At 41.9% G+C, this 24,077-nt stretch overlaps 1 protein-coding gene across 3 annotated transcripts; it reads left to right on the top strand.

Annotated features, from left to right (window-relative positions):
- The first annotated feature begins 3,945 nt into the window (after nucleotides 1–3,945).
- Nucleotides 3,946–22,562, top strand: CLPX (caseinolytic mitochondrial matrix peptidase chaperone subunit X). Of its 3 annotated transcripts, none has more exons than XM_081888676.1 (10): nucleotides 3,946–4,166; nucleotides 7,216–7,340; nucleotides 8,565–8,682; nucleotides 15,863–16,017; nucleotides 16,783–16,942; nucleotides 18,678–18,719; nucleotides 20,067–20,243; nucleotides 21,117–21,281; nucleotides 21,507–21,595; nucleotides 22,335–22,562. In XM_081888676.1, the coding sequence occupies exons 1-10, from the start codon at nucleotides 4,097–4,099 to the stop codon at nucleotides 22,545–22,547; spliced, it is 1,314 nt and encodes a 437-aa protein (XP_081744802.1). In that variant the 5' UTR covers nucleotides 3,946–4,096; the 3' UTR covers nucleotides 22,548–22,562. The 3 variants fall into 3 exon arrangements, with proteins under 3 accessions (XP_081744802.1, XP_081744803.1, XP_081744801.1); XM_081888675.1 differs by having other exon boundaries at nucleotides 3,948–4,166; nucleotides 7,180–7,340; XM_081888677.1 differs by lacking the exon at nucleotides 18,678–18,719 and having other exon boundaries at nucleotides 3,947–4,166; nucleotides 7,180–7,340.
- The last annotated feature ends 1,515 nt before the right edge of the window (nucleotides 22,563–24,077 follow it).

The following is a 24,077-nucleotide window of genomic DNA, read 5'->3' as shown; positions in this document are numbered from 1 at the left end:
AAGCCCTAGTCCAAAACTGTAAGAGAGTTCAGTACATAAATGCAGCATAGTTAATATATTCCACAATCCAGGGCTTTATGTGAGTTTTAGACTGCGGTCATAATGTGTGATTATCTAACCATTAACATCTGTACTGCACTTGTATTTGCTTTCCATGTGTATACATGCTTGCCTGTAGCCTTATGAGGCTTTGCCCTCGGGTGGGAAAAATATTGCGCCTGGGAAAGGGAAGTGGGAGTCAACAGACACTCAAGGAATAGTTTCGGAGAAAAGGCTTTTATTTCTACCATCCATGAACTGGTAGAAGGAGCACGTGTGATAGTCCACAAAAGCATGCACAAAATTCACAGTCATGTGCACAAGCATATATACCCCTTTCCAGTTCCCTCTTCCTTTCTCCTCTCTCAGGAGTCCTCTGAGCATGAACAGAAAGCTGTCTTGGGACTATTGGGACTCTTGGCACCCTTCCCAGGAAAGGGGTTTCAGAGTGTTCTGATATGTTTCAATCTCTTGTTCTGGCATGGTTCCCGGACAGAAAGTAAGTTGCAATGTGGTTCTTTAGCAAGTCCAGAAGGCATGAGAAAGGCCTGAGAAACAATGGACTGTGTTGCAATCTTTTTAGTTACAGCAAGCGGAATGTTTCTGATGCTTAGCTAATGCCTTTTAGCTGCTGAGAAAAATGATTTTCAAAAGCTCTGAGAAGCTTTGAGCCTGCTTTGGTGGGGGGTGACTTCGGGCCTAGGTGAGGTCACCTGTCCTCACCTTCCTTCATGCCAATTTAGGATTATGCTTCCTACATTTGATGAAGCGCCTTGTGGTCAATGAAAGTTTATGTCACAATAAAATGGTTAAGTCTTTCAGGCAACCTTCCCCAACCTGGTGCCTTCCAGATCTTTTAGATGGTAATCCCTAACCACTGGTCATGGTGGCTACGGTTTTTGGAAGTTATAATCCAAAACATCTGTGCAGAAAACTGCTTTAAAGTGCCACAATACTTTCTAACTGTTTTTGCTATAACAGATTAATATGACTAACTGTCTGGAATACTTGAAGCTGAGTTATTTATATACTCTGTTATGGGCCTTAGTTTTACTATGACTGCAAACCTTAAAATTACTTATTCTAGGGTCACTTTTACAAAACTGGCCTGTTGATTTTTGTGGCGATACTGTTGTTACAAAATGGACTGCGTGGAGTTCACTGTAGACAAGGGAAGTTGTTACTGAAATATTCCCGCTTCACCTAACCTAAAAACTGGATAATGCCTGCCACCCAGAGGTGAAGATTAACATATGCTCTCTGAGAAATTTAATTTCTACTCTTCCTATGAATAATTTTTTTCCAATTGACACAAATAAATAAAATTCATCCTCATGTTAATCATTACTCTGTGTTAGGGGTCAGCAAACTTTTTCAGCAGGGGGCCAGTCCACTGTCCCTCAAACCTTGTGGAGGGTTGGACTATATATATATATATTTTTGTGGGGGAATGAACAAATTCCTATGCCCCACAAATAACCCAGAGATGCATTTTAAATAAAAGGACACATTCTACTCATGTAAAAACACGCTGAATCCCGGACCGTCTGTGGGCCGGATTTAGAAGGCGATAGGGCCGAATCCGGACCCTGGGCCTTAGTTGGCCCACCCATGCTCTATGTATTTGGTCCCATGGGTAAAAAATTTACAGCTGAAAATAACGGCAATGGGAATCTCCCCATCCAAATTACTAGAGCAGGACATAGTTCCAGCTAAAAGAACAGTAACCTGTAAGCTAGAGGAGATGGACTTGCAGCAGAAAATGATCTTGGGCAATGGTACCTGCTCACCTCTAAATCTTGGTTTATTACCCCTCTTAAGGCTCCCAAACTATTTGAATTCCTTAACTTTCTCAGCTCATAGATATGCCTTTGTAAAGGCAAGATTCAACACCTTCCCATTGAACATGCTGAGAAATAGATTCTCCAATGGACAGATATCGCTCTTATGTGATGGTAATTGTGGGGCACCGGAATCATTGCATCACATAATTTTTGACTGTGCTTTTCACTTACCGGCCAGGAGCAAGTTTCTTGCTCAATATCTTAAGGGAATTGCCGATGATACGATTGAAGCCAAACTGAGATATCTACTAATTGATGATGACCCCCTAAAATCACTCATGGTTGCCAGATTCCTGATCAGCGTCCTATCCCTAAAGAAGAGAAACGGTCTCCTGTGTGATTCGGGCAACCCCTTTAAACCATGACCTATGTTTTAGGTGATATCACCATTGTTTTAAACCATGATCTATGCTTTAGGCGATATCACCATTGATATCCTTGATTATTTTATGAGCAGAGGGCGATGTATAGGTTACAAATTTATTGTAATGTATGATGGTGGTTTTTGCTTTTGTTTTGCTTCGGTTACTGTTTGTCTTTTGTAAGTTTTGGCGATTTTAAATTTGGAGGTTTAAGTATAATATGTTGGCATGGGAAACTGTCGTGTAACGGGCCAATGGCCGTAATAAAGATCAATCCAATATTTGGTCCCTCTGTTATAACTCTGTTAACTCTGTTATAATGTCAATCCTGCAGCTTCATCGCAGGGTAGGGAAAATAGGTGAGATACAAGCTCCAGTCTGGAAAAGAGATGCTTACACAAGCCTCCTTATCCTTGTCAGGATCCCTAATTTCTGCTGTGCCTAAATTGGTATGCCTATAATTATTTATTTATTTATTTAATATATATTTCATATATAAATTTATTTATTTATTTCATTTATAGCCCACCTTTTTTCTTTAAGGAGCTCGAGGTGACATACATGGTTTTCCCACTCCTCAATTAATCTCGACAACAACTCCGTGAAGTAAGTTGGGCTGAGAGGCAGTAACTGGCCCAAGGTCACCCAGTGGGTTCCATGGCCAAGTGAGGATTTGAAATCTGTTCTCCCAGGTCCTCCTCGGACACTAACCATTAGTATCATCATCATTATTAATTAAATCTATTAGTTGTTCTTTTTTACAAAAGGAACTGAATGCTACTTACAACAACAATCCCACACTACGTTAAACTGTTAGAAGGGCAGTGGTTGGTGTTAAAAGGAGCTGCAACCCAAAGCTGGATACGCCCAGTTTAAACCGGGCTGTTTTTCTCATTACAGATGGTGACCATTTTGTGGGCCCCATTCTGCTCTGCCTCACTCTGTGCTGCCCTTTTTGTCTTATTTCAGGTCCAGAAGGACCCATGTGTCGGCAATCACATATCATCAGTTGGAATTGGTGCCTGCATTAAGAGCAGGAAAGTACATTGCAAAACCAACAGAGGGCCTATCAACTGACCCCTCCTTCTCTTCTCGCCCCACATTAGTGGAGCGTTGCCTTGCAAGATATCTTCAGGAGAGGAAAAAACTAAGGAGCGATCCCTACAGAAATATTTAGTTTATAAATTATTTGTTGCTTGTGTTTTATTCATTGGATGGGCTAATGCAGCCATGGATGGGAGGTCCACTGTCCAGATCAGACTGAACCTGACTACTGTTGGTAAATGTTTTATATGCAGTGCTTTTTTTCTGGAGGTACGCAGGGGTACGCATACCCCTAAACATTTTGTGAATCTTTGTGCTTTTGTCCATTTGCTGTATTTATTTTTCCCTATTTGAACTATAAAATGGTGATTTTCTTGAGTCAAAGTAAGAGTACCCCTAAACATTTTTTAGGGGGGAGAAAGCACTCTTTATATGAGATTGGGGAAAATTCCGCTCTATTCTGCCATTGAGACACTACCCAATCGAAGGCTACGGCGCCCCGCGCACTTCAACTCCCATCATGCACTATCTCTCTCCCCCCGCCCCCCCCCGCCCCTCTTCCAGCCTATGTATCCGCCTCCCCGCTCTCTGGACTACTAGTCCCAGGAAGCATCGCGCGCTCCCTTCCGCCCCCAGCGCCCCGGGTTCGGGCGCCGCGAATGCCGGGAGCCGCAGTTCCTCAGGGGCCTGTGACGCCACACAGGTCGTCGAGAAGGAGGCTGTCGGTGGGGTCGTGGAGAAGGCCGAGCTGTTTACGCCAGGCGCTCTCTCCCGGCTGGAAGGAGGAGGAGGAGCGGGGCCACGGATATGGCCGCCTGTAACACCTGCGCAGCGGCCGCGCGGCTCCTCAGCTCCTCGCTGCCTTCCGCGCGCAGAGGTAACGGGGGTGGGGCAGCCCTTTCCCCTTCTCCCCCCCCCAACCCAGCTCACCCTGGTCGCGGCCTAGAGCCGGCCCCCTCCCGTCCCCTCAGGTAGGCCTTGGCCCCGCCCTTTACAAGCTAGGCCTGCCCACCCCCCAAAATATCCCCCACCCCATTTATTTACGGTTACTTTTTTTATCAGCTTCTGCGTCGGGTTTAATTTGTTAATATCCAGCAGTTTCCAGAGGGGTAGGATTTGTTTATTATAGCCCATCAGGCTTCCAGATGGATGCAATTTAGTTATTATCTGTCAGCTTTCAGAGGGGTAACCTGTCCTAAGAATGTCTTGCAGCAAAACAACAAGGTTTGTATCCAAATCCCACTCAAAAGTAGGCCCGTTGACGTTAATGGGCACTATTAATTCAGGTCCATTGACCTCAGTGAGTCTACCCTGGGTACATATAACTTAATGTTGGGTACAATCCAAGGATTGTATTGTGTGGCACCTTCAGTGCTATCCTAACCATGTATCTTTGCTCAACAAGTATGTCCTTTTGAGTTTAGTGAGGCTTTAGCCTAGGAAAAGTGAAGTTCGGATTTGCAGTTTTAACACATTTGTTATGGCATAAGCTTTCATGGAACTGAAGCCCACTGTGCCAGAATGTTGATTAAATCTATATAAATTGTGTATTAGCTGTTTTTAAAAAACATAATTCATTAATTATACATTGAGTCAGTGTACGAAATAAGACCAAAACTGGTTGTGAGAAAATAAATATAACCATAAAATAGATTCAAAGCAACTTTATAAAAAACAATAGGAGAGCCTTTCCTTGCAAGGGTTAGGGTGTATCATTAGTTCTCTAGAATTCTCTTGCATTAGAAGCGAAGCAAGCTCCAACATTTTGTTTTTGGTGTTTGTTGAAAACATTTCTCCCAGGCCTTCCCAAATCTGTTTATTTTCATCCTTGTCATTTTTATTTCTTGTTTACATTTTTATTCTGTTTTATGCTCCATATACCCTGCTCAGGTATTCCCTGAATGAAGTTTATAAATTCTCGAATAAATGAAAAGCTCAAATTTTGGTTGAAATTTGCCACAAATTCTCTAGGAGGCTTTTAGGCTGGGTCCATAGTTTATTTATTACCTAATTGCTGGCCTTCGGTATATGTTGTAACCCTGTAAAGTGTCTATGTATCTTTTCAGGCAGGGAAAATAAACACCATCCAAAGGTGGGGTCCAACAATATATTTCCTTTAAAAAAGTAGCAACAAATGCTTCATCCACCCATCCCCCTTTGTAAATTGAAATAAGAGGGGTGATAATACTGATCTGCGTAGCAGAGGAGTTAAGAGTACTGAAGGTAACCTCTGTGAAGTGCTTTCAACTCCTTAAATGAATTAAAGGAGAATTCTAGCTGTATTTATACAGACATCTTTCCCATTGGTTTCAAAGTATATTTAGTATTTGCAGCCTTACCCCTACAATTCCATGCAGAGTTACCTGTTTTTAAGTGCCACTTAATACAGTGGCACTTGCTTCTGAGTAGATGTACGGTACTTTGGATTGCACTGTTAGCCTTTGTTGCTTATACACCTTTTGTGAGGCTGCTTTCCCCCTGCAGTTTATTTTGTGTTAAGCATTTATCTGTGCTGTTGAAGGCCAACCAGCTGAAATCACACAAATTAAACTTACGGAAGGCAGAGAGCTTACAAGCTCTTTCTGCACTGTGTTTTCCTGGTTTGGAAAGAGCTTTTAAGCTCTCCACCTTGCTTACTGGGCTCTGGGAGGTTCTCACAACAGAGCCCAGTAAGCAAGGTGGAGAGCTTAAAAGTGCTCTGCCTTGTTTGGGGTGAAATACCTGTTTGGTACACAGGCTCTAGAAGGTAAGATTGCTTGCTTGGGGCGGTTCCAAGGGGGTGGCTTGATTATACATGTTTTTACAGACTATCCCTGAAACATAACCCACATGCAAGTTGACTCTACTAAGAGTTTGTTTAATTTTGTTGTGGTTTTTTATTTTTTGTAAGATTCCTTGGTTTGATTTTTAACATTTAAAAAGGTAGGACATATAAATGTCTGAGCAACATGTTATGTTTATACAAGAGGCTGTCTAACACATGGGAAGACTGTTTTAAGTTGCTATGAATTAACTCATTCCGTGCAGTACATATGTTGATGATTTCTTTCAGATTTGGAAAAATGGGTAAACTTAGAATCTCTCAAAGAAAGGTTACCATACATTGTTAACGGAAAAGGTTTTATTTTTCATTAATCACCTCTTAACTTTCAGCCTACTGACTAAACTTTACTGTCACTGATTAATCAGTGGCCCTCCAGATGTTGGACTCTAGCTCCCATCCAAGGGTGTCCAAACTTTTTTCAAAGAGGTCCAGTTTTGATAAAGTGAGCATGCATGAGGGCTGACCAAAATTGTCAACCTTTTTTTAGAACTGCCACAGGGGCAGGATTAAACCAACTGACGGGCCAGATTAGGCCCCCGAAACGGACTTTGGACATGCCTGCCTAGGCCATTTGTCATACTGTCTGGGGCTGCTAGCTTTCTGTTCATAGTCAAAGGCAGTGAATCTCTATTCTTTGTGAATCTTCTGCATAATGACCCAACTGCATACATATCCATATTAGAGTGTCTCACTGATGTCCTTACATCTGATTTAGGAGCACCATGACAACGTTATTCTCCAACCAATAGGTGAGCCTGCAGCAGGTCTTATCAATATGGCAACACATCTGCTCCAGTCCCACTACCTCAGCAGTCACTTTGATCCTAAAACAATTTGCACATTGAATGTGGACACACTCCATATGATGAACACTTGCTCTTTGATAGCTGTGGAAGGTGAAAGAGTCCTTTGTGGGACTTTGGTCACAACCTTTGGTGGAAATGAGATGCAGTGACTTCATTGGAGCAAAGTTTCTAATAAGTGACTTTAGCTGGATTGATGGTAGATTGTCTACAATGTGGGCTGAGTTTGTTTTGCAAAACAAAAGAATTTGTTTCTTTTGCAGGTATTACATGTGGCCGTTCTTGCCTTCCTGTTTTAGGAATAATTGGGACTTTTGAAGCACGGTCACTAAGAAGTATTCCCTTGAGAACTTTCTCTGAAACACCGGCATATTTTGCTTCAAAGGATGGTGCAAGCAAAGATGGTTCAGGAGATGGGAGTAAGGTATGCAAGCATTTTCCGTAGACCTTGTTCTTCCAAAAAAAGTGTTCACAGTACTTAGGTTTTTCTCTTTTTAAAAAACCAAAATTTAGAAGCTTCCTAAAAACTTGAAAAGAAATTATTCAGCATGATTTCTGGCCACAATTTGAATCCATGCTTTTGCTATTTAAGTGAATATATTGTATAGCAACTGGATAACACTAAATTGGGAATGACTGTGTAGCGATGCCATAAAACTCCAAACCATGGATAAAGACCCTGCTGCACTACAGATAGCCTTATGAATGAATCCAAGTTGCTTGTGCATGTGAACGCTCAAATCCTGATTTGGATTCTAGACTATGATATATAGTTTGACATGATGTCTGAGTTGAGCCAAGGAAGCTTAGTTATAAAATCATAAAAATTGGTTCCTCTTTAAATTCAATACTTTGGGGTATGTGTTTTGTTTCTTTCCTGACAAAATGTTTAAATTGTGGAGGGCCTTTTTGAGAGAGAGAGAGAGAGAGAGAGAGATTTCTTTAGCTTTGAAACACAAACCTTACATCAGGGATCATTATTGTCAGGCACCTGCCAAAGCTTGCACCCTTCTGAGGCCCCACTGCCTACCCCCAGAGCCTCCTGGCCCTGTTCCTGCTCCTCCTTGCTGTCGCTTCAAGTTGACCTGCATTCTCTGTTCATATAAGTAGTGACAGGAATGAGGAGACAGAGCAGTGACTTGCGCTTCCCCTCTGGGAAGTTTCAGGATTGGGCCTAGGGGGAGGGGGCAAGCAGAAGGGTAGCCATGAGACTGGCATGGAGCCCCTCCTACTCTCCTAAATCAAGAATTGGCACTGTTTATAGTTGCACAAATTGCTGTTCCAGACTCCTTTAGTTTTTTTATCTGTATATTTTTTTCATCGATATTAATGAGAAACCTCTTCACATGAATGATTAGTATTTTAGTGAGCTAAGAAGCTTCTCAGAAATATATGAGAATACACAACACCTTCACAGGGTGAACATAGGTGCCATGTTTGTGTAGAAAACGGCAGGGAAATTTTGGAGTGAAATGGGCAGGCAGGGATGGGTGGGTGGGTGGATAAGGTAAAACCAGAGACCTTGTTTCTAGTGGGTGAACATGCTGATGGAGGCAGGGGCGAGGAGGAATAATGTGAAGTGCAACAAATTTGTAAATCTGTTGCCTGGCTCTAACTGTCCAAATCCTGTTGTATTTGCTTCCATTAGAAAACTGTTAGTGAAGGCAACAGCAAGAAGTCAAGTTCTGGAGGCTCCGGCAAAGGCGGAAACCAGCTGCGTTGCCCAAAGTGTGGTGACTTATGCACACATGTGGAGACCTTTGTGTGTAAGTTGTAGCAGGGCTTTTGGGGGCTCTGTAGATTGACTTTCGCATTTTTTGTGAAAATTATAACTTAGGATTTTTAAATTATTCCTTCTGAATGATAAGTTGCATGTGTGTGTGTTTAACTGTGTGTAAGAGCTGATTCTGGAGCACGTTGAAGGTGACATCCCAGGAGTTGGAATAAATATCTTATAGCCATGTACAGTATGGCCAATATAAACTTTGCCCCTTGGTATTGTGTTTCTTCTCTTCTGCTGGTTCACCTCAGTTCTGAATAGAGAGCCTTAACGGTGAGCAAACAGCAAAGTATGCATATTGAAATAATAATGATGATAATAATTGCTGCTCATATTCTCCAGCAACCTGATTCTACATTTTCTGGTTCCCAGTGTGTTAAAAAATGGAATCCAGGCAGTGCTTTTTTCGGGGGGGGGGGAGATGCAGGGGGATGCATACCCCTAAACATTTTGTGAATCTTTGTGCTTATGTCCATTTACTGTATTTATTTTCCCCAATTTGAATTATAAGATGGTGATTTTCTTGAGTCAAAATGAGAGTACCCCTAAACATCTTTTAAAGAAAAAAAGCACTGGATCCAAAAAACCTCTTAAGTTGAGCACCTGACCTGTTCCTACTTTCCTACTAACTTCACAGGAATCCTGTTGGACCTGCTGCTTGCTGCCTGTGCCTCTCCTCATGTGTCAGGTCCATGTTTGTGAGGTGGAGTTGTAAGATTTTGTTAAGCATAATTGCAAGAAGATTAATGGCTTCCCAGGGTTTTCCTTCTTGGCATCATCTTGGGTCTGCAACAGTTGATAGATAGACAGGTTTTCCTCCACCAAAGGGGTGGGGTGTGATAAAAGGCATTCCAGGGTTTTGAGAGAGGAGAGTTACACCTTATCACTGCAAACACTGACTCAGTACTTTTTTCTTGCAACTAACAGCTTTCAACATGCCCAGAAAGCAGAGTCAGAATGAATTTTCTTTTTTTCTAGCTAATGTTGCATCAGAAATATAAATGGCCTTCCCCTAGTAGTCAAGATGGTTGGAAGTACGCAATATCATGTTTGTGTTGGCACCCTTAAGCTCACTTGAGGAGCTAGTCTCTTTTAGGAGGATTTAAGGGATAAGTTTCCACGTGACAGTTGATTTCTCACCTGTCTATTTTGTCTTTCCTGACTGAAGTTCAGGGTGGTAAATGGGGTGGAGCAGGGGGCTATCCATTTTACTTCACAACAATCTAGTGAAGTTGACTGGTGTGTAAGTGACTGTGTGGGACCCAAAGTTATTCAGTTTGGAATATTGGTAGCCTGTTTGTTTATTTTTTTTACTAAAAGGCTCCCAGGTGACTAGGAAAGTATATTAAGACCCATATAAAAACATAACAAATATTTAATTTGCTAATTAATTAGTATTAGTTAGCAGCAGCAATGATCACAGCAGAAGAAACAAGAAAAGGCACTAGTCAGAGCCTCCTAATGGCCCCCAGGAAGCTGCCTTTATACAGAGTCAGACCTTTGGTCCATCTAGTGTTGTCTGCACTGATTGGAAACATCTCTCCAGTGAGTCTCTCCCAGCCCTGCCTGGAGATGCCAACGTTTTAACCTTGATGCTGTACCACTGATCTGCAACCCTTTCCCCCAGGACAAGGGCTAATTTGGCCTGCTGTTTCGAAGCCATTCTAAGGAATATTGAAATTTATGACTAAATGGTGAGACAGTATCCACTACTTTATGCTGGCTTATAGCATCCAAAAGCAATGTTGTTGTTGTTGTTGTTGTTGTTGTTGTTGTTGTTGTTAGATAGGCCTGTCTGCCTATCATTTCCTTGGAATAGGGATCTGGAACTGAAATGTGAACTTTGCAAGAGTGATCTGTCAGCAGATTTCTTGTTTTATGCTGCCTCCTCCCTGTGTGATATTGCCTGAAAACTCAAGTGGGTAGAGATGTTGAAATAACATTTAATATTCAGGGCTAGAAAAGTATGCACCGAGGCCCATGGTTTGGAGCTGGGGAATAGAAACAGGAAATTAAGAAGTTTAATATTTTTACAAACCAGTACAGGATGTGGAAGTATCTGTTCTGCTGTGCATGCCTCCGTAGAAGTCATTCCAGCGCTGTGTCAGTTGAGACAAATGTTGCTGCAGAACAAGCCTAAGCTTTCATGGTCTCTTGACTCTGCACAAGTTCTAGTAGTAAGAACAGTTAGCGGTTGTAGTACAAGAAGCCATCTAATTGGAAGATTCCCTCCACTCTAGATTTTATCTGAGATCTTTCAGTGTGATTCAGTAGTCTACCTTTTACCTTCCCTTGAATGTGGAGCTGTGGAAAGTCTTGTTCTCCTTCCAGCTGGATTACATTTTTTTCTGGCAATTCAGCCACTTGTGGCTTGAACTGAAATTATGGTTTTGTTACCACACATTACATATGTTAATTAGTATACCAAAGCCAAGAAGTATTTTCACCCAACAGAACTATTCTTTATTTTGTTTGTTTATAATGTGAAAGCATGTCGAATCACAAGTGTTTCCACTATGAAACAATATATTTCAGAGCATCTCTCCTAATACAAATCTCCCTTCACTCTTCACTTGAGACCTTCTTCCAGGTCAGGCTCAGAGGGTTGCAACAAAGGAAAGGGCCTTTTCAGTTGTGACTTTCTGCTTGTTGAATGCTGTTCCGCAGTGAAGTCCATCTGGTACTATCAGTAACATCCTTTGGTGCCAGGTAACAACTTACATCTTCTCCCAGGCATTTGACACATTAGGATGATTTTGCTCTCTGTTGATAGCATGTTTCTGCTGCTAGAGTCTTTTACAGCATCCTCTCCACCTCGCTTCCCTCCTGCTACTCAAGGCAAGGAAACCTCCCAGGAGTGCAAGATAAGTAGTGCAAAAAGCTAGCTGGCTGAACCTCTCACTGCTCAGCAAAGGGGCCTTGAGGTTGGAGGCGGAGAGAGAATCAATTTAAACTTCTACCCTAAATTATTACTGTTACCATCCTGCCGTTGCAGACAAAAATGAACATGGTTGTTATTTTTGTGTCTAATTCCTTTTTGACTTCTAGATTTTATAAACCTGCAGATAGCCCTGATTCTGGGGATCAGGTATACTTCACCACCAACCCCTACAGTTCATATATGCAAAATAGCGGAGCCACACAGCTAACAGAAACACAGGTGCCAGGTTCCACCCAACGTGGGGGGGGGGGGCGTGGGGCAGCGGCACGCGTGTGTGACATCATACAGCAGGAGATGGACCAACAGGGCTGTCACTGCTGTGGGAAGGCCTGATTGGGTCTGCTGTTGCTGCTTTCAGTTCTGCTTCACTCAAATTTGTTTTTGCATTTCATTTTCCTTTGACTTCTACCTTCTCTACATTTTCTCCTCCCCCCTTGTTTATGCAAATATAAATATATAGCGTCATCTCATTGACTTAGACTCTAGCAAGCATAAATACATTGTCAACAAATATTGTGTGGGTTTCAATAGGTCAAAAACAAGTTTGCTGTGGTACTGGACTATGTGATCTCAGTTATCAAAAGGCCTTTAAAGGTACAAAGGTCTGAAACTGCATTTTTCATGTGACTGGTCTTAGACGCAGAGGCGGTCATGCTGCTCTTCCTGGGCTTGAGGGCATTTGAGGACCACAGGTGGAATCTGGGTGGAGCTTAGGTTGTGCATTGCTAGAGCTCTGTAGAATATACAGAGGAGAGAGGCATTGGCTTTAGTAGACAGTTTTGTTTGTTTCGTCATTTATGGCTTTATCCCTGCTGGGACTTTTGGAACACAAATCTTCTCAGCAGGGCAATCTAATTAACACAGTGTCTGCTGCATCCTCATGCTGCTTTGTTCTGTGCTGTGGAGAAATCTTCCCCATCAGTGGAACATGGACATGCTTATTTTCTGGATCACAGAGTGATAGCATACATAAAGGGGAAATACAACCCTGATGACAAATCTCTGTTGTTGTTTGCATGGCTGTGCACTTGTGCTCTTGGACACACAAATAAGATTATCCTACACAGAAAGAAAAGGATCATGGAGATGTGCCCCCTCCGTTTCTAGTGCTCTGGCAGCATGTTAGGCTCATAATGGGTCTTCAGGAAAGAAGCAGAGGAAAGTTATGTAGTTGAAAATATAGGGACGGGGCTTGGGCAGTGACCCAAGGTCCCTGTCTTTCTAGTATCTGGGAAAATAGAAACTCCCATCAATTCTGTGCTCTGTGATTCTATCACAGATATTTATTTATTGGATTAATATAATTCAGGAAACAAACTGGGCATGCCTGGGGCGCCTACATCCCTTCTTCCATTTTTCTCATTTGTGTATAAAGTGTGGGTGTGTGTCTGTTCTACATCAAAAGGCACAGAGATGAGAGAAGCTGAACCCTGCACCACCTCCTGCCTTACCTCACTGTACCTCATTGCTTCAGGTGCTTCCCCCCCCCCCCAGTCCAGGTTGCTTTGGAATTGGAACCAGGCACATTAAAGCTGGAAGCGAGCAGGCAGGAAAAGGTTCAGCTCTGTGCAAACTTGGTTGTGATAATTAGACCCCTTTGCCCTGCTTCTATTTATTTTTTACCTGACTTGTTAGTTGCTTCTTACATGAACGTCTCCAAATGACTTACAGAGCATTAAAAATATGCATATAAGTAATATATTAGAATATTAAAACAGACAAAACAATGCACATAACAGCCACAGAAAGCTTGGCAGCACACCAGTGATTAATTTGTTTGTGAATGGGGCAGACACATGAGCAGCCAATAATGTTGCCCACATCTTGTCTGGCTTGGCCCGAACTGGCTTCCCCTGATCATATTACAACCCTGTGGAATTCCAGTACCTATCTTTGCGATATAGAGAGAGCCAGTTAAATGTGGCATTTGTGATTTCATGAGATCACATATTTGCAGAAGCAATCAAATATATCGCTTCACTTGCTCTACATTTCTTATTCTGTAGGTCAGACCCCTGTATTAAGGTACTTCTTTTTTCCTGCTCTGAATCTATTATTTCATCTTTCAGCTAAACTGTCGCTACTTAGAACCAGATCTTAACACATTGGTTCCCAAATTTTCTTTCCCACAGACCTGAAAATTGCTGAAATTGCTGAGGGTCTTGGCAGGTGGACCACTTTGTGATTTTTCTGCCTTTTGTAGCAATTTTAATGCACTGTGCTAATTGTTGTATGATTTTAAATTGATTGCTTCTTTTATTTCCTATATATTGTGAAATATAAGAAATAAAAGAAGCAATAACAATACATTTAGATCAGTTCGAATGTTTAATGTGGTGGATGTGCCATATCCTATGTTCAGTTACAAATCCAGATATGCTGTTGACTAAAGCTTGCAGCCCACAGCCCAGGAACCCCTCCTATAAGATATCCATGTTTACTCATCCCATAATATTAAACAAAGTGTCATTTTTGAGGAAGTAACTATTGCTTCTTGAAAGAAAAATCTAGTAACTCTTTGCAGCTGTTGCTCTTCCCCATTTACTTCGGAACACAAAAACGCTTATCAAATATAAGCCGCTTTATATCTCAGCAAAACTGGAAGCTTCAGGTCCTACTTGAGTGTTGTCTGTTTTGGGAAACATAGTTAAAACAATCCTAGTAATTAAGTCACTAAAAATGTCGAGAAAAGGCCAGTTGGGAAAACAACACAACTTGAAACTGTGTTGCTGAATAATAAGCCTCTTGTCCTCAGAGAATGTCCCTAGTGCTTCACAAAGTTAGTTTTACATCAGGAAAGACTGGTGTAAGATTTCTTCCTGGAAAGTAGAAAGGATTTGCTGACCTCCTGTTTCAGGCCTTGGCCTCTTAGCTCTAGTTACACTTCACCTGTCCAAAACGTCCTCCAGCATATAAGTGCCTTGGGAGTCTGTTTGGGGCCCCTTTCTACATGAGGGACACAGGATCGCAGTGTTTACTGCACAGTCAGTATGACTGAGCAGTTGTGAGTGGGGAGATTTTCTTTCTTGGGTTGAGAGTGCAGCACCCACTAATGAAGAGACCAAGTTTAGAGCTTATTTTATTGTATTTGCTTAACAGTTTCCCATCCAGACAGTGCTTTACAAAAGCCCCCTCAGACACATAGAATAAAAACCTGATGTCTTGTATTGTGTTTTCCAAGCTAAAGGTTCCTTGGATGCAGAAAACTGAGGTGATGTTCCTTGATTCTTTTGAGACCGTGAACTGTGTAATTTTTTCAATGTATAATAGTGGCTTGCTGGCCTCGGCAGCACTTCCTCTTACCAGGGTGGGGCAGGGTAAAAGTGGAGCAACGCAGGCCCACTGGCGGAGCCAGTTGTTTGGAAATCACTTGTAACATTTGAGTTTAAAACAGAACCTTGGTTAAATCCTATAATATTGAAGGTTTTTTTGTTGTGCATGAAATGGCTCGTTGGTGCTATGCTTTGGAAGATAAACTGAAAAACACAAAGGAACTTATAAACCTGGGTGAGGAATCTTTTCAAGCTTGGAGCCACATTCCTTTATGAACAACCTTCCATGGGCCACATGCCAATGATGGCTGTGGCCCAAAGCAAAAGCAGGTAGGGTCAGATCTGGCAAGGACTAGCGCTCCCACATTCTTGCACACACCGCACACTCACATATGCAAGCACACCATGCACATTTTCATATTTGCGCACTCTCACACATCTCTGTGTGTGTGCATGCACACACACACGTAGACTGTCACTGTTAACTCCCTTCCCCAGTAATGAGCCTTGAAAAGTCTAATTTCCAGTGGGAGGCAGGTGATTTCCATGAAGATTGCAGCTGGGTCTGGGGCTTCTTGGAAGGTAATCTTCAGGCTCAATTGCCATGAGGTGGGCTAGAGATTTTTGGAAGGGGAGGTGCAGCACATAGAGGGGGAGAGGGGTATCCAGTGATCCCCTCAAGTGCCTCCCTGCACAGCGGTTTTCCTTAAAAACAGCCTCCCATTTGCTCCATCGGTAGGTTGTTTTCAAGCTCCTAATTGCTGCAAATGGAGTGGGGAGGGGAGGCTTTAAGCCAGAAGGAGCAGCCAAACCATGGGCCAGTCTTCCACCCACACTCTAAAGCATTCCAATTCTCCCATAAGTTTTTACTTGCATTAATCCACTCTTAACTGCTGGATAAATCAGTTGTCACTAAATAACTATTGTCTTGTTTGTGTTTATGCCCTTTTCAGCTTCTACCCGCTTTGTGAAATGTGAAAAATGCCACCACTTCTTCGTCGTGTTGTCAGAAGCGGATTCCAAGAAGAGCATCATTAAAGAACCGGAATCTGCAGCCGAAGCTGTGAAGTTGGCCTTCCAACAGAAGCCGCCACCTCCACCAAAAAAAGTAGAGCCTTCTTTCTTTGACTGGACTTTGATTATCTTGCCTTGAAGTTTCGTGACTTGTTTTTTCACAAACAAAATTCTGCTTTATTCTGCTTTCATAGCATGATATCCAAGGTTAGTCATACTCTGTATTAGACCCAATGAAGTCACCGGACTTCAGGGAGACTACTCTTAAGTATGGCCTACATTGGGTATCACCCATAAGCTTCATTTGTCCCTTCAAATGTGCTTAAAGGGTTTGGGAAGAAAAACAGGGCTCTTGATGCAGTTCAACAATATAAGCCCACCACCACTATTTTAAAAAATCCCTAGTTTGTGTGCTCCCAGGATTTGGGATGGAAACCAAAGACCTTGATTACCTTCAAAGGAGAAATTTTCCTGCAAAATATATACAGTGGTACCTCGGGTTACATACGCTTCAGGTTACATACACTTCAGGTTACAGACTCTGCTAACCCAGAAATGGTACCTCAGGTTAAGAACTTTGCTTCAGGATGAGAACAGAAATCGTGCTCCAGTGGCGCGGCAGCAGCAGGAGGCCCCATTAGCTAAAGTGGTGCTTCAGGTTAAGAACAGTTTCAGGTTAAGAACGGACCTCCGGAACAAATTAAGTACTTAGCCCGAGGTACCACTGTATTGGGAATTTAAATGTGCGATTTTCCATCACCCCACTGGAAGTGAGTTTAAAGTGATCAGTATTATTAACTAAACATCTTCTGGCCTTGAGGGGATCTGTTGACTGTTTCTTTTCTCTTTTTTCGGCCAGATTTATAACTACCTCGACAAGTATGTTGTTGGCCAGTGTTTTGCCAAGAAGGTGCTTTCGGTCGCAGTGTACAATCATTATAAGAGAATCTACAACAATATCCCTGCCAACCTGAGGCAGCAAGCTGAAGTTGAAAAGCAAACTTCCTTAACACCAAGAGGTTTGTTTTTCATATTACATTGTATGTGCAGATATGTCTGGCACCATCAGTCATGCTGTCTCCTCCCTGTGTGATCTTGGTGCCAAGTGGCAGTTAAACAATACACATTCTGTTATCATTTTAATGTTGGTGATTTGTCCACAGAACAGACAGATTATTGGCAACCCAAATTATTTCATTGTTTCTGCCTCAATTTTTGCAATGTTGCAGTTTAACAGGGAGTTTTTCTTTCTTAGAACCTTTTTGAAAGCTGACTTTTACTTACGTACTTATCATACACTATATTCTTCCCTCAATTTTTTCAACACATGAGAATCAAAAGGTAGAATCCTTTTAAGTAATAGGTTTGCATAAGTTGCCTTCGTTAAAGGAATATTGGGGCAAGAATATTCTTAATGGACAACTAGATTTATTTGCGTATAGACTATCACCGCTGATTTAGAATAAAAATAATGTTATTTCAGATACATGGAAAGACAGTCCAGAATACAATGGTGGGTAGTATGCATGGAACAAAAAAACTAATTTAACTCTCCTGTGCTTAGGGAGGAAAGTCACTTTAATCCAGCATCACAGAGTGGACCCTAGTTCACTTTTAAAATTACATATGACAGCAGGTGATGGTCATATGGTAAACTCATTGAAATGAATGAACTTAAGTAAATTAAGTCTGTTGGTATCAGTGAGTCTACTCTGATAAGGACCAGCACTGCTTGCTATCCAGAAATAGTAATTGAATGCTAAAAATATATTAAGGGTTCTTATCATGCTGGAGAGGGACGTGGGTGGCGCTGTGGGTTAAACCACAGAGCCTAGGACTTGCCGATCAGAAGGTCGGTTGTTCGAATCTCCGCAACGGGGTGAGCTCCTGTTGCTCGGTCTCTGCTCCTGCCAACCTAGCAGTTCCAAAGCATGTCAAAGTGCAAGTAGATAAATAGGTACCGCTCCAGCGGGAAGGTAAACGGCGTTTCTGTGCTCTGCTCTGGTTCGCCAGAAGCGGCTTAGTCATGCTGGCCACATGACCCAGAAGCTGTACGCCGGCTCCCTCAGCCAATAAAGTGAGATGAGCGCCGCAACCCCAGAGTCGGTCACGACTGGACCTAATGGTCAGGGGTCCCTTTACCTTTACCTTTACCTTTATCATGCTGGAGCAGACAAATTTACACATGGAGATAGATGGCAGCTGAAGAGTGTGATCTCTTATGGATGCTCCTTTTTCTGAAATTAAGCGAGGTTTCAAAATGACAAATATGTCTGCTGTTCCCGGAAAAAGTCAAACATCCAACTGGCTCATAAGAGAAGTGTCTGACCCATTTAATGCTGTTAAATTTTAGCAATGTTTCTTTTTCTTTTTCTATAATACACCTTCTGATTACATATGTATAAGATTTGCACTGCAAGTGTGGAGTTTTTGTGTGTGTTCATTTTTTGTATCTTTTGCTTTTCTTAATCCCAGCTCCATTTTAAAATTACAAATACTAATATCAACTCTTTAGCATAACTATTTTAATACTAACTTCCGTTCCTTTTTTAAAAAAAAGATTTAAAAATTAGGGAGGCTTATTAAAATTCTGAATGTTTGTGGAGGAGTTTTCTTGCAATATAAATTAAATCAATTGTTCCATAAACCTGTATTCAGAAGAGGGCAAGAGGTGAAGAAAGTGTTATGCTTTTCTTTTCATTTATACATATATAAATATATGTATCGTATTACTGTTTTCATCCTCTCTCTTAGAATTAGAAATCAGAAGACGGGAGGATGAGTACAGATTTACAAGTAAGTGGGCTCTCCTCATGTCCTCCTCTGCAATATCTCCTTGCCTGAATTGAACCATGAGCAGTATTTTAATTGTGACTCTGTAAAAATAATACAGCAAATCCAGACTGCATTCATTTTCTAAACAGCCACTCAGGCCTAGTTCTCACTGAGGTAGAAAACCTGTGTCTACAGCTGCAGTTTTACCCAGGACTAAGCCTGATTGAGTTCTGCAGGACTTACTGCTTAGTAGAAATGATCAGCATTTTGCTATAGCTGTATTATTTCAGGTTGGGTTGTGGGAGAGAAGCCCATGTGATAGAAAGCACCAACATTATGGGGGCAGGATACCTACATACAGAAAACTACCATGTCAGGGAGAAGGGTACTGGTGGATTGCTTTCTAGGGGTGCAGAATTTGTTTTTTTGATGTAGTATGATCCAGACATGTGAGCCTTCACCTGCAATCTGCAGTAGTACAGTCCAGACACAGGTTGGCTGTGAGAACAATACCTCTGTGTTTCCACCAGGAGTGAGTTACCTATTAACCTACAGATGAAGTGGGATTACTACAAATCCCATCATCTCTGACGATTGGCCATATTGGCTGTGGCTGATGGAAGTTGGAGTCCCAACAGAATCTGGATTCCTCTTCTGGGTTCCTCTTCTGTGATTTAGGGAGTGTCTTAAAATGAGGATGATTTGGCTTTACTTCAACAGTGTGTTGAAGGCAGGTAAAACCTCCTCAGAAATAATTTTAATACTTGATATGTGAGTGAAAGCTTAAACTTCCTGTGGATCTAACAATGGCTGTGATGTGAAGTTTAGAGCTTAGATTATTGTGCAGTTCCAGCATAGAGTCACTTAATTTAAATTACAAAACTAAAGAAGTATCCAGTGAGTTATGTCTAAATGTCAAATTCTTTCCTTTCTTGATGGGCCTGAATTAAAAGAAATTCTTCCCTGCGATATTTTTATTGGGTTACTTTTTGCAGAGTCACTATCATGGATCTCTATTATCCATTTAACATTTTCCCCATTACTCTGGCACCTGAAGGACTTCTGATTACCTTCAGAAGAAAATTTGCCTAAAAAGTAATTTGTATGGAAATGGGAAATGAGAAACTTCCACTTCAACTAGAATATTTCTGATCTCTTTATTCCAAAATATTTGTTAGAATCTAAATCCTCCCATGATGATGTATGTTGCAATCTGGTTTTCAGATGCTATGGTCTCTCTCGATTTTCAGGTAGATGGAACAATACTTGGAGTTGTCTGGAAAAATATGTGCATGTTCTGCAGGCTGTCTCAAACAAATCTAGATTGAGTCAATTTGATTCTCAGTTAATTGGACTTGTACATTTCAGAACTTCTCCAGATTGCTGGTATTAGCCCCCATGGCAATGCTTTGGGAGCGTCAATGCAGCAGCAGGTGAACCAACAGATGCCCCAGGAAAAGCGAGGAGGCGAAGTGTTAGATTCAACTCATGATGACATCAAGCTTGAAAAAAGTAATATTTTGCTGCTTGGACCAACTGGATCAGGTTTGTAAGGGCATGTTGTACCTTGCTATAACGTTCAGGTTATTAGGTAGATTGTTATGTAAATTACATCAGTTTTGAGCAAAATTCTAGGAAGGAGCTAGAGATGCCAAGATACATCCTTCTAATGGGGACCATGTAAAGACTAGCTACCTTTAAGTTGCCTGAGTTCCTTTTTAGGGAAGAACAGAGAGAGAAGGCAGTTTCTTCCTGAAGAAGTGTACTTCACATCTTACAGAAGTAGCTATCCTTACGCTGACAGTTTTTCTGAGTCTAACATTTCATTAACATTTAGATTCCATCTGTCCAATATGGCAGAAATTGCTCCAAATAGCAATATGCCTATAATAGCTTAAAGGCAAAGTTTTGAATTCAATAATGCATATACCACTGCATCTAGTGTTATAAACATATTGTAAGCTAGGTGCTGATAGTATCATAAGCTGCTTTTATTTATTTTTATTTATTTCAAGGAAAATGTAAATAAAGTAATGGACTTGGTATTGTACCCTGCATATTAGCAAGAAAATTGTAATGGTCTCTTTACTTAATCTTGTAACACTTCCTTTGGGCTATAAATGTGTGTGTTTTTTTTAAATAAAAAGTTGACCATAGCATTGTAGTCATTTTTGCAAAAAATGAAATAAATATGCACAACTTTATTGGATTAGAATAATGGTATTCTTTAAGTGCCTGCTAGTTGTATAATAAACCTTGTAGACATAAAATGGTTGGCATGCCAGGTTACCTGAATTTCTAGATCTGCTAGTACAAAAGCAAATATCACTGGTAGTTGACTCCTAGTGGAAAATAATTAAATTTTATAACAATAAGCCATCAAGTGAATGTTAATAACATATATATATATTAACCTAGGTAAAACCCTGCTGGCTCAGACTCTGGCGAAATGCCTGGACGTCCCTTTTGCAATCTGTGATTGTACCACTTTGACTCAGGCAGGCTACGTGGGAGAAGATATTGAGTCTGTTATTGCAAAACTACTGCAGGATGCAAACTACAATGTAGAAAAAGCTCAGCAAGGTAAAATTGGGCCCTTCTTCCCGCTGGAGGTGCCAGTAAAGCCTCACATACATTTTTAATTTGTTCTTTTAATGTTTGGGTTGTTCTTCTTATGCAATAGGCAGCATTTCATAACACTGCCACAGCATATTGTTCTATTTTTAAAAAAGATGGCCTTCACTGTGTACAGTTTGTCCTTCTTGCACAACCCAAATGCTCTTCACATTAATTGCCTCTAATTTACAGGAATTGTTTTCTTGGATGAAGTGGATAAGATTGGCAGCGTGCCAGGCATTCATCAGTTGCGTGATGTGGGAGGAGAAGGCGTTCAGCAAGTGAGTATCGAGAGCTTTGCAGCTGCTCTTTCAGGAACTATCAAGCTCTAGATAGACTGTCCTAGTTTGCATGTAACATTAAGCCATGCTTTATTTCAAGAGTAGAAAGCCTCCAATCTGCAGACGAAATGTGGCCCTCCAGGCCTTCCATTTTGGCCCAGCTATCAGGAAGCCATGCCCACTCACTCCTCACCAAGGAGTTTGGAGGGGAAGCTCCAAGGGTAGTGTTTGAAGGCATACTCCCACCCCATTGCTTGAGGCATTCAAACACCTGCCGGTTTGGGGGCACTTCGACATCCAGGTTGAGGCAATTGGCTCTGGGGTGGCTTAGGACTTCATGGCTGCCATGACAAGCATGGAGCTGTCTCAACATATCATTGGCAGACCACCCTCTGGACATTGTTTTCTCAACTGGGCAGGAAGAGGGTGGGAGGTATTGACATCAGTCCCTTGCCATGCTCAGATCACTTCCTGTTGAGATTTAGTTCCTCACCGCCTTCTCCCCTCTGCAGAAGCAGGGGACTTATTAGGATGGTCTGCCCTCAGAGGCTGATAGATCCAATGGGTTTCCAGACAGCTTTGGGGATTTTCCAGCTGATATGACTGGCGCTTCTTTCAAAGCCCTGGCTGACTTGTGGAAACATCCAAATGGCTCAGGTTGTTGACTCGATCACCCCTGAGCACAAGGTTGCCATGTCATTGTGAATACATTGCTCAACCCTCTCCTGCTTTTACTTAGGGCTTGTTAAAGTTACTGGAAGGGACAATTGTGAATGTTCCAGAGAAGAACTCCCGTAAATTACGTGGTGAGACTGTGCAGGTTGACACAACCAACATCCTCTTTGTGGCTTCTGGTGCTTTTAATGGTCTTGACAGAATCATCAGCCGAAGGAAAAATGAAAAGGTAAGGAGACGTGGAATTAAAATTGTACAATTTAGTCATGCAAAGTAAAAGGGACACGGGTGGCGCTGTGGGTTAAACCACAGAGCCTAGGACTTGCCGATCAGAAGATCGGCGGTTCGAATCCCCGTGACGGGGTGAGCTCCCGTTGCTCAGTCCCTGCTCCTGCCAACCTAGCAGTTCAAAAGCACGTCAAAGTGCAAGTAGATAAATAGGTACCGCTCTGTCGGGAAAGGAAAACAGCGTTTCTGTGCGCTGCTCTGGTTCGCCAGAAGCGGCTTAGTCATGCTGGCCACATGACCCAGAAGCTGTATGCTGGCTCCCTCGGCCAATAAAGCAAGATGAGCGCCGCAACCCCAAGGTTGGCCACGACTGGACCTAATGGTCAGTCATGCATTACCTTTAGTCATGCAAGGTACACTTGGTTTTAACTGCTGGTAGCTATTCTGGAAAGGATCGGAGCCATTGTGCTATGAAATACATTACCCAAGGCCCTGCATGGCTGGCATGTTGTTGCAGCCCCAAAGTGCCTGCCTTTCAGCGTTTTTTCACTTATTAAATTTGTATACCACCCGTCATTCGTAGATCTCAGGGTGGTTCATAACATATAAATACATGATAAAAACAAGAACAAAAAACCAAATTTGTCCCGATTGCCCAATGTCAGGAACACACACTTCAGATTCCCACCCCCATCCCCGCAACTGAAAATAGAGCCTGGAGGGAGAGAGAATCTCTATAGATCACAGCAACTCCCTCTCCCTGACCCTCAAGTCTTCCCTTATGGCTGCACCAAGTACCCCGGTGGGCACAACTGGGTGAGACCAGCTCCACTCTGCTAACCCACCCAGGTCTCAGTGACGCAGACCAGAACTGCTTCCTCATCCACAATCAGATCATTGTTGAGGGAGATCTTAACTCCAAGCTGACCTGGCATTCAACAACTGCAACTGTTATCCCTATAAGGATGGCACAAGGGTGAGCTGTCACCAATTTGGCTTATCTAGCACACTGGATTATACTTTTTTATCACCACTGTAGAACATATAAATGCCTATATTTTGGCTTTGCTAAGTGTTGAAGGTTGTGTTTTTATTTTTAGCCTGGCGATCCCAGGTGCTTATCTTCCAAAGGGCACTTTCCAGCATCAACATGTGGTCAGGTTGACAGAACTACATATGGGCATTTTAGATGATGAAAAATGTTACTGTTCTATAAAACTCTTTAGTCCTTGACAATTATAATACTTTTATATGAAAAGCTAAACATTGTAGGAGACCAGCTGTGCTATCGTTGCCTGAAAAACTAGAGCCGCAAAAACTCTTGCATATAGTGACTGCTTCATTGGGCTATGGGTTCAAATCCCACAAGTTGTGTGTTCAAATCTCACAAATCCCATTCATAAGCCACAATCAACCTAACCAACCTCACAGGGTTGTTGGGAGGTTGAAATCCCACTCTAAGCTCATTGTGGAAAGAGTGGTAAAGATTTTACATTTTTCAAATGCTGTTCAGGTAACAAGGTGGTCAAGTTGAAATAAACCAAAAAAATAAAAAACTGTCCAGTAGCACCTTAGAGAC

Source organism: Podarcis melisellensis (genome assembly GCF_964234715.1).
Source record: "Podarcis melisellensis genome assembly, chromosome: 14".
NCBI classification, from domain to species: Eukaryota; Metazoa; Chordata; class Lepidosauria; order Squamata; family Lacertidae; genus Podarcis; species Podarcis melisellensis.
Note: the sequence above shows the minus strand (reverse complement) of the source record. Positions and strands in the feature narration are given on the sequence as shown.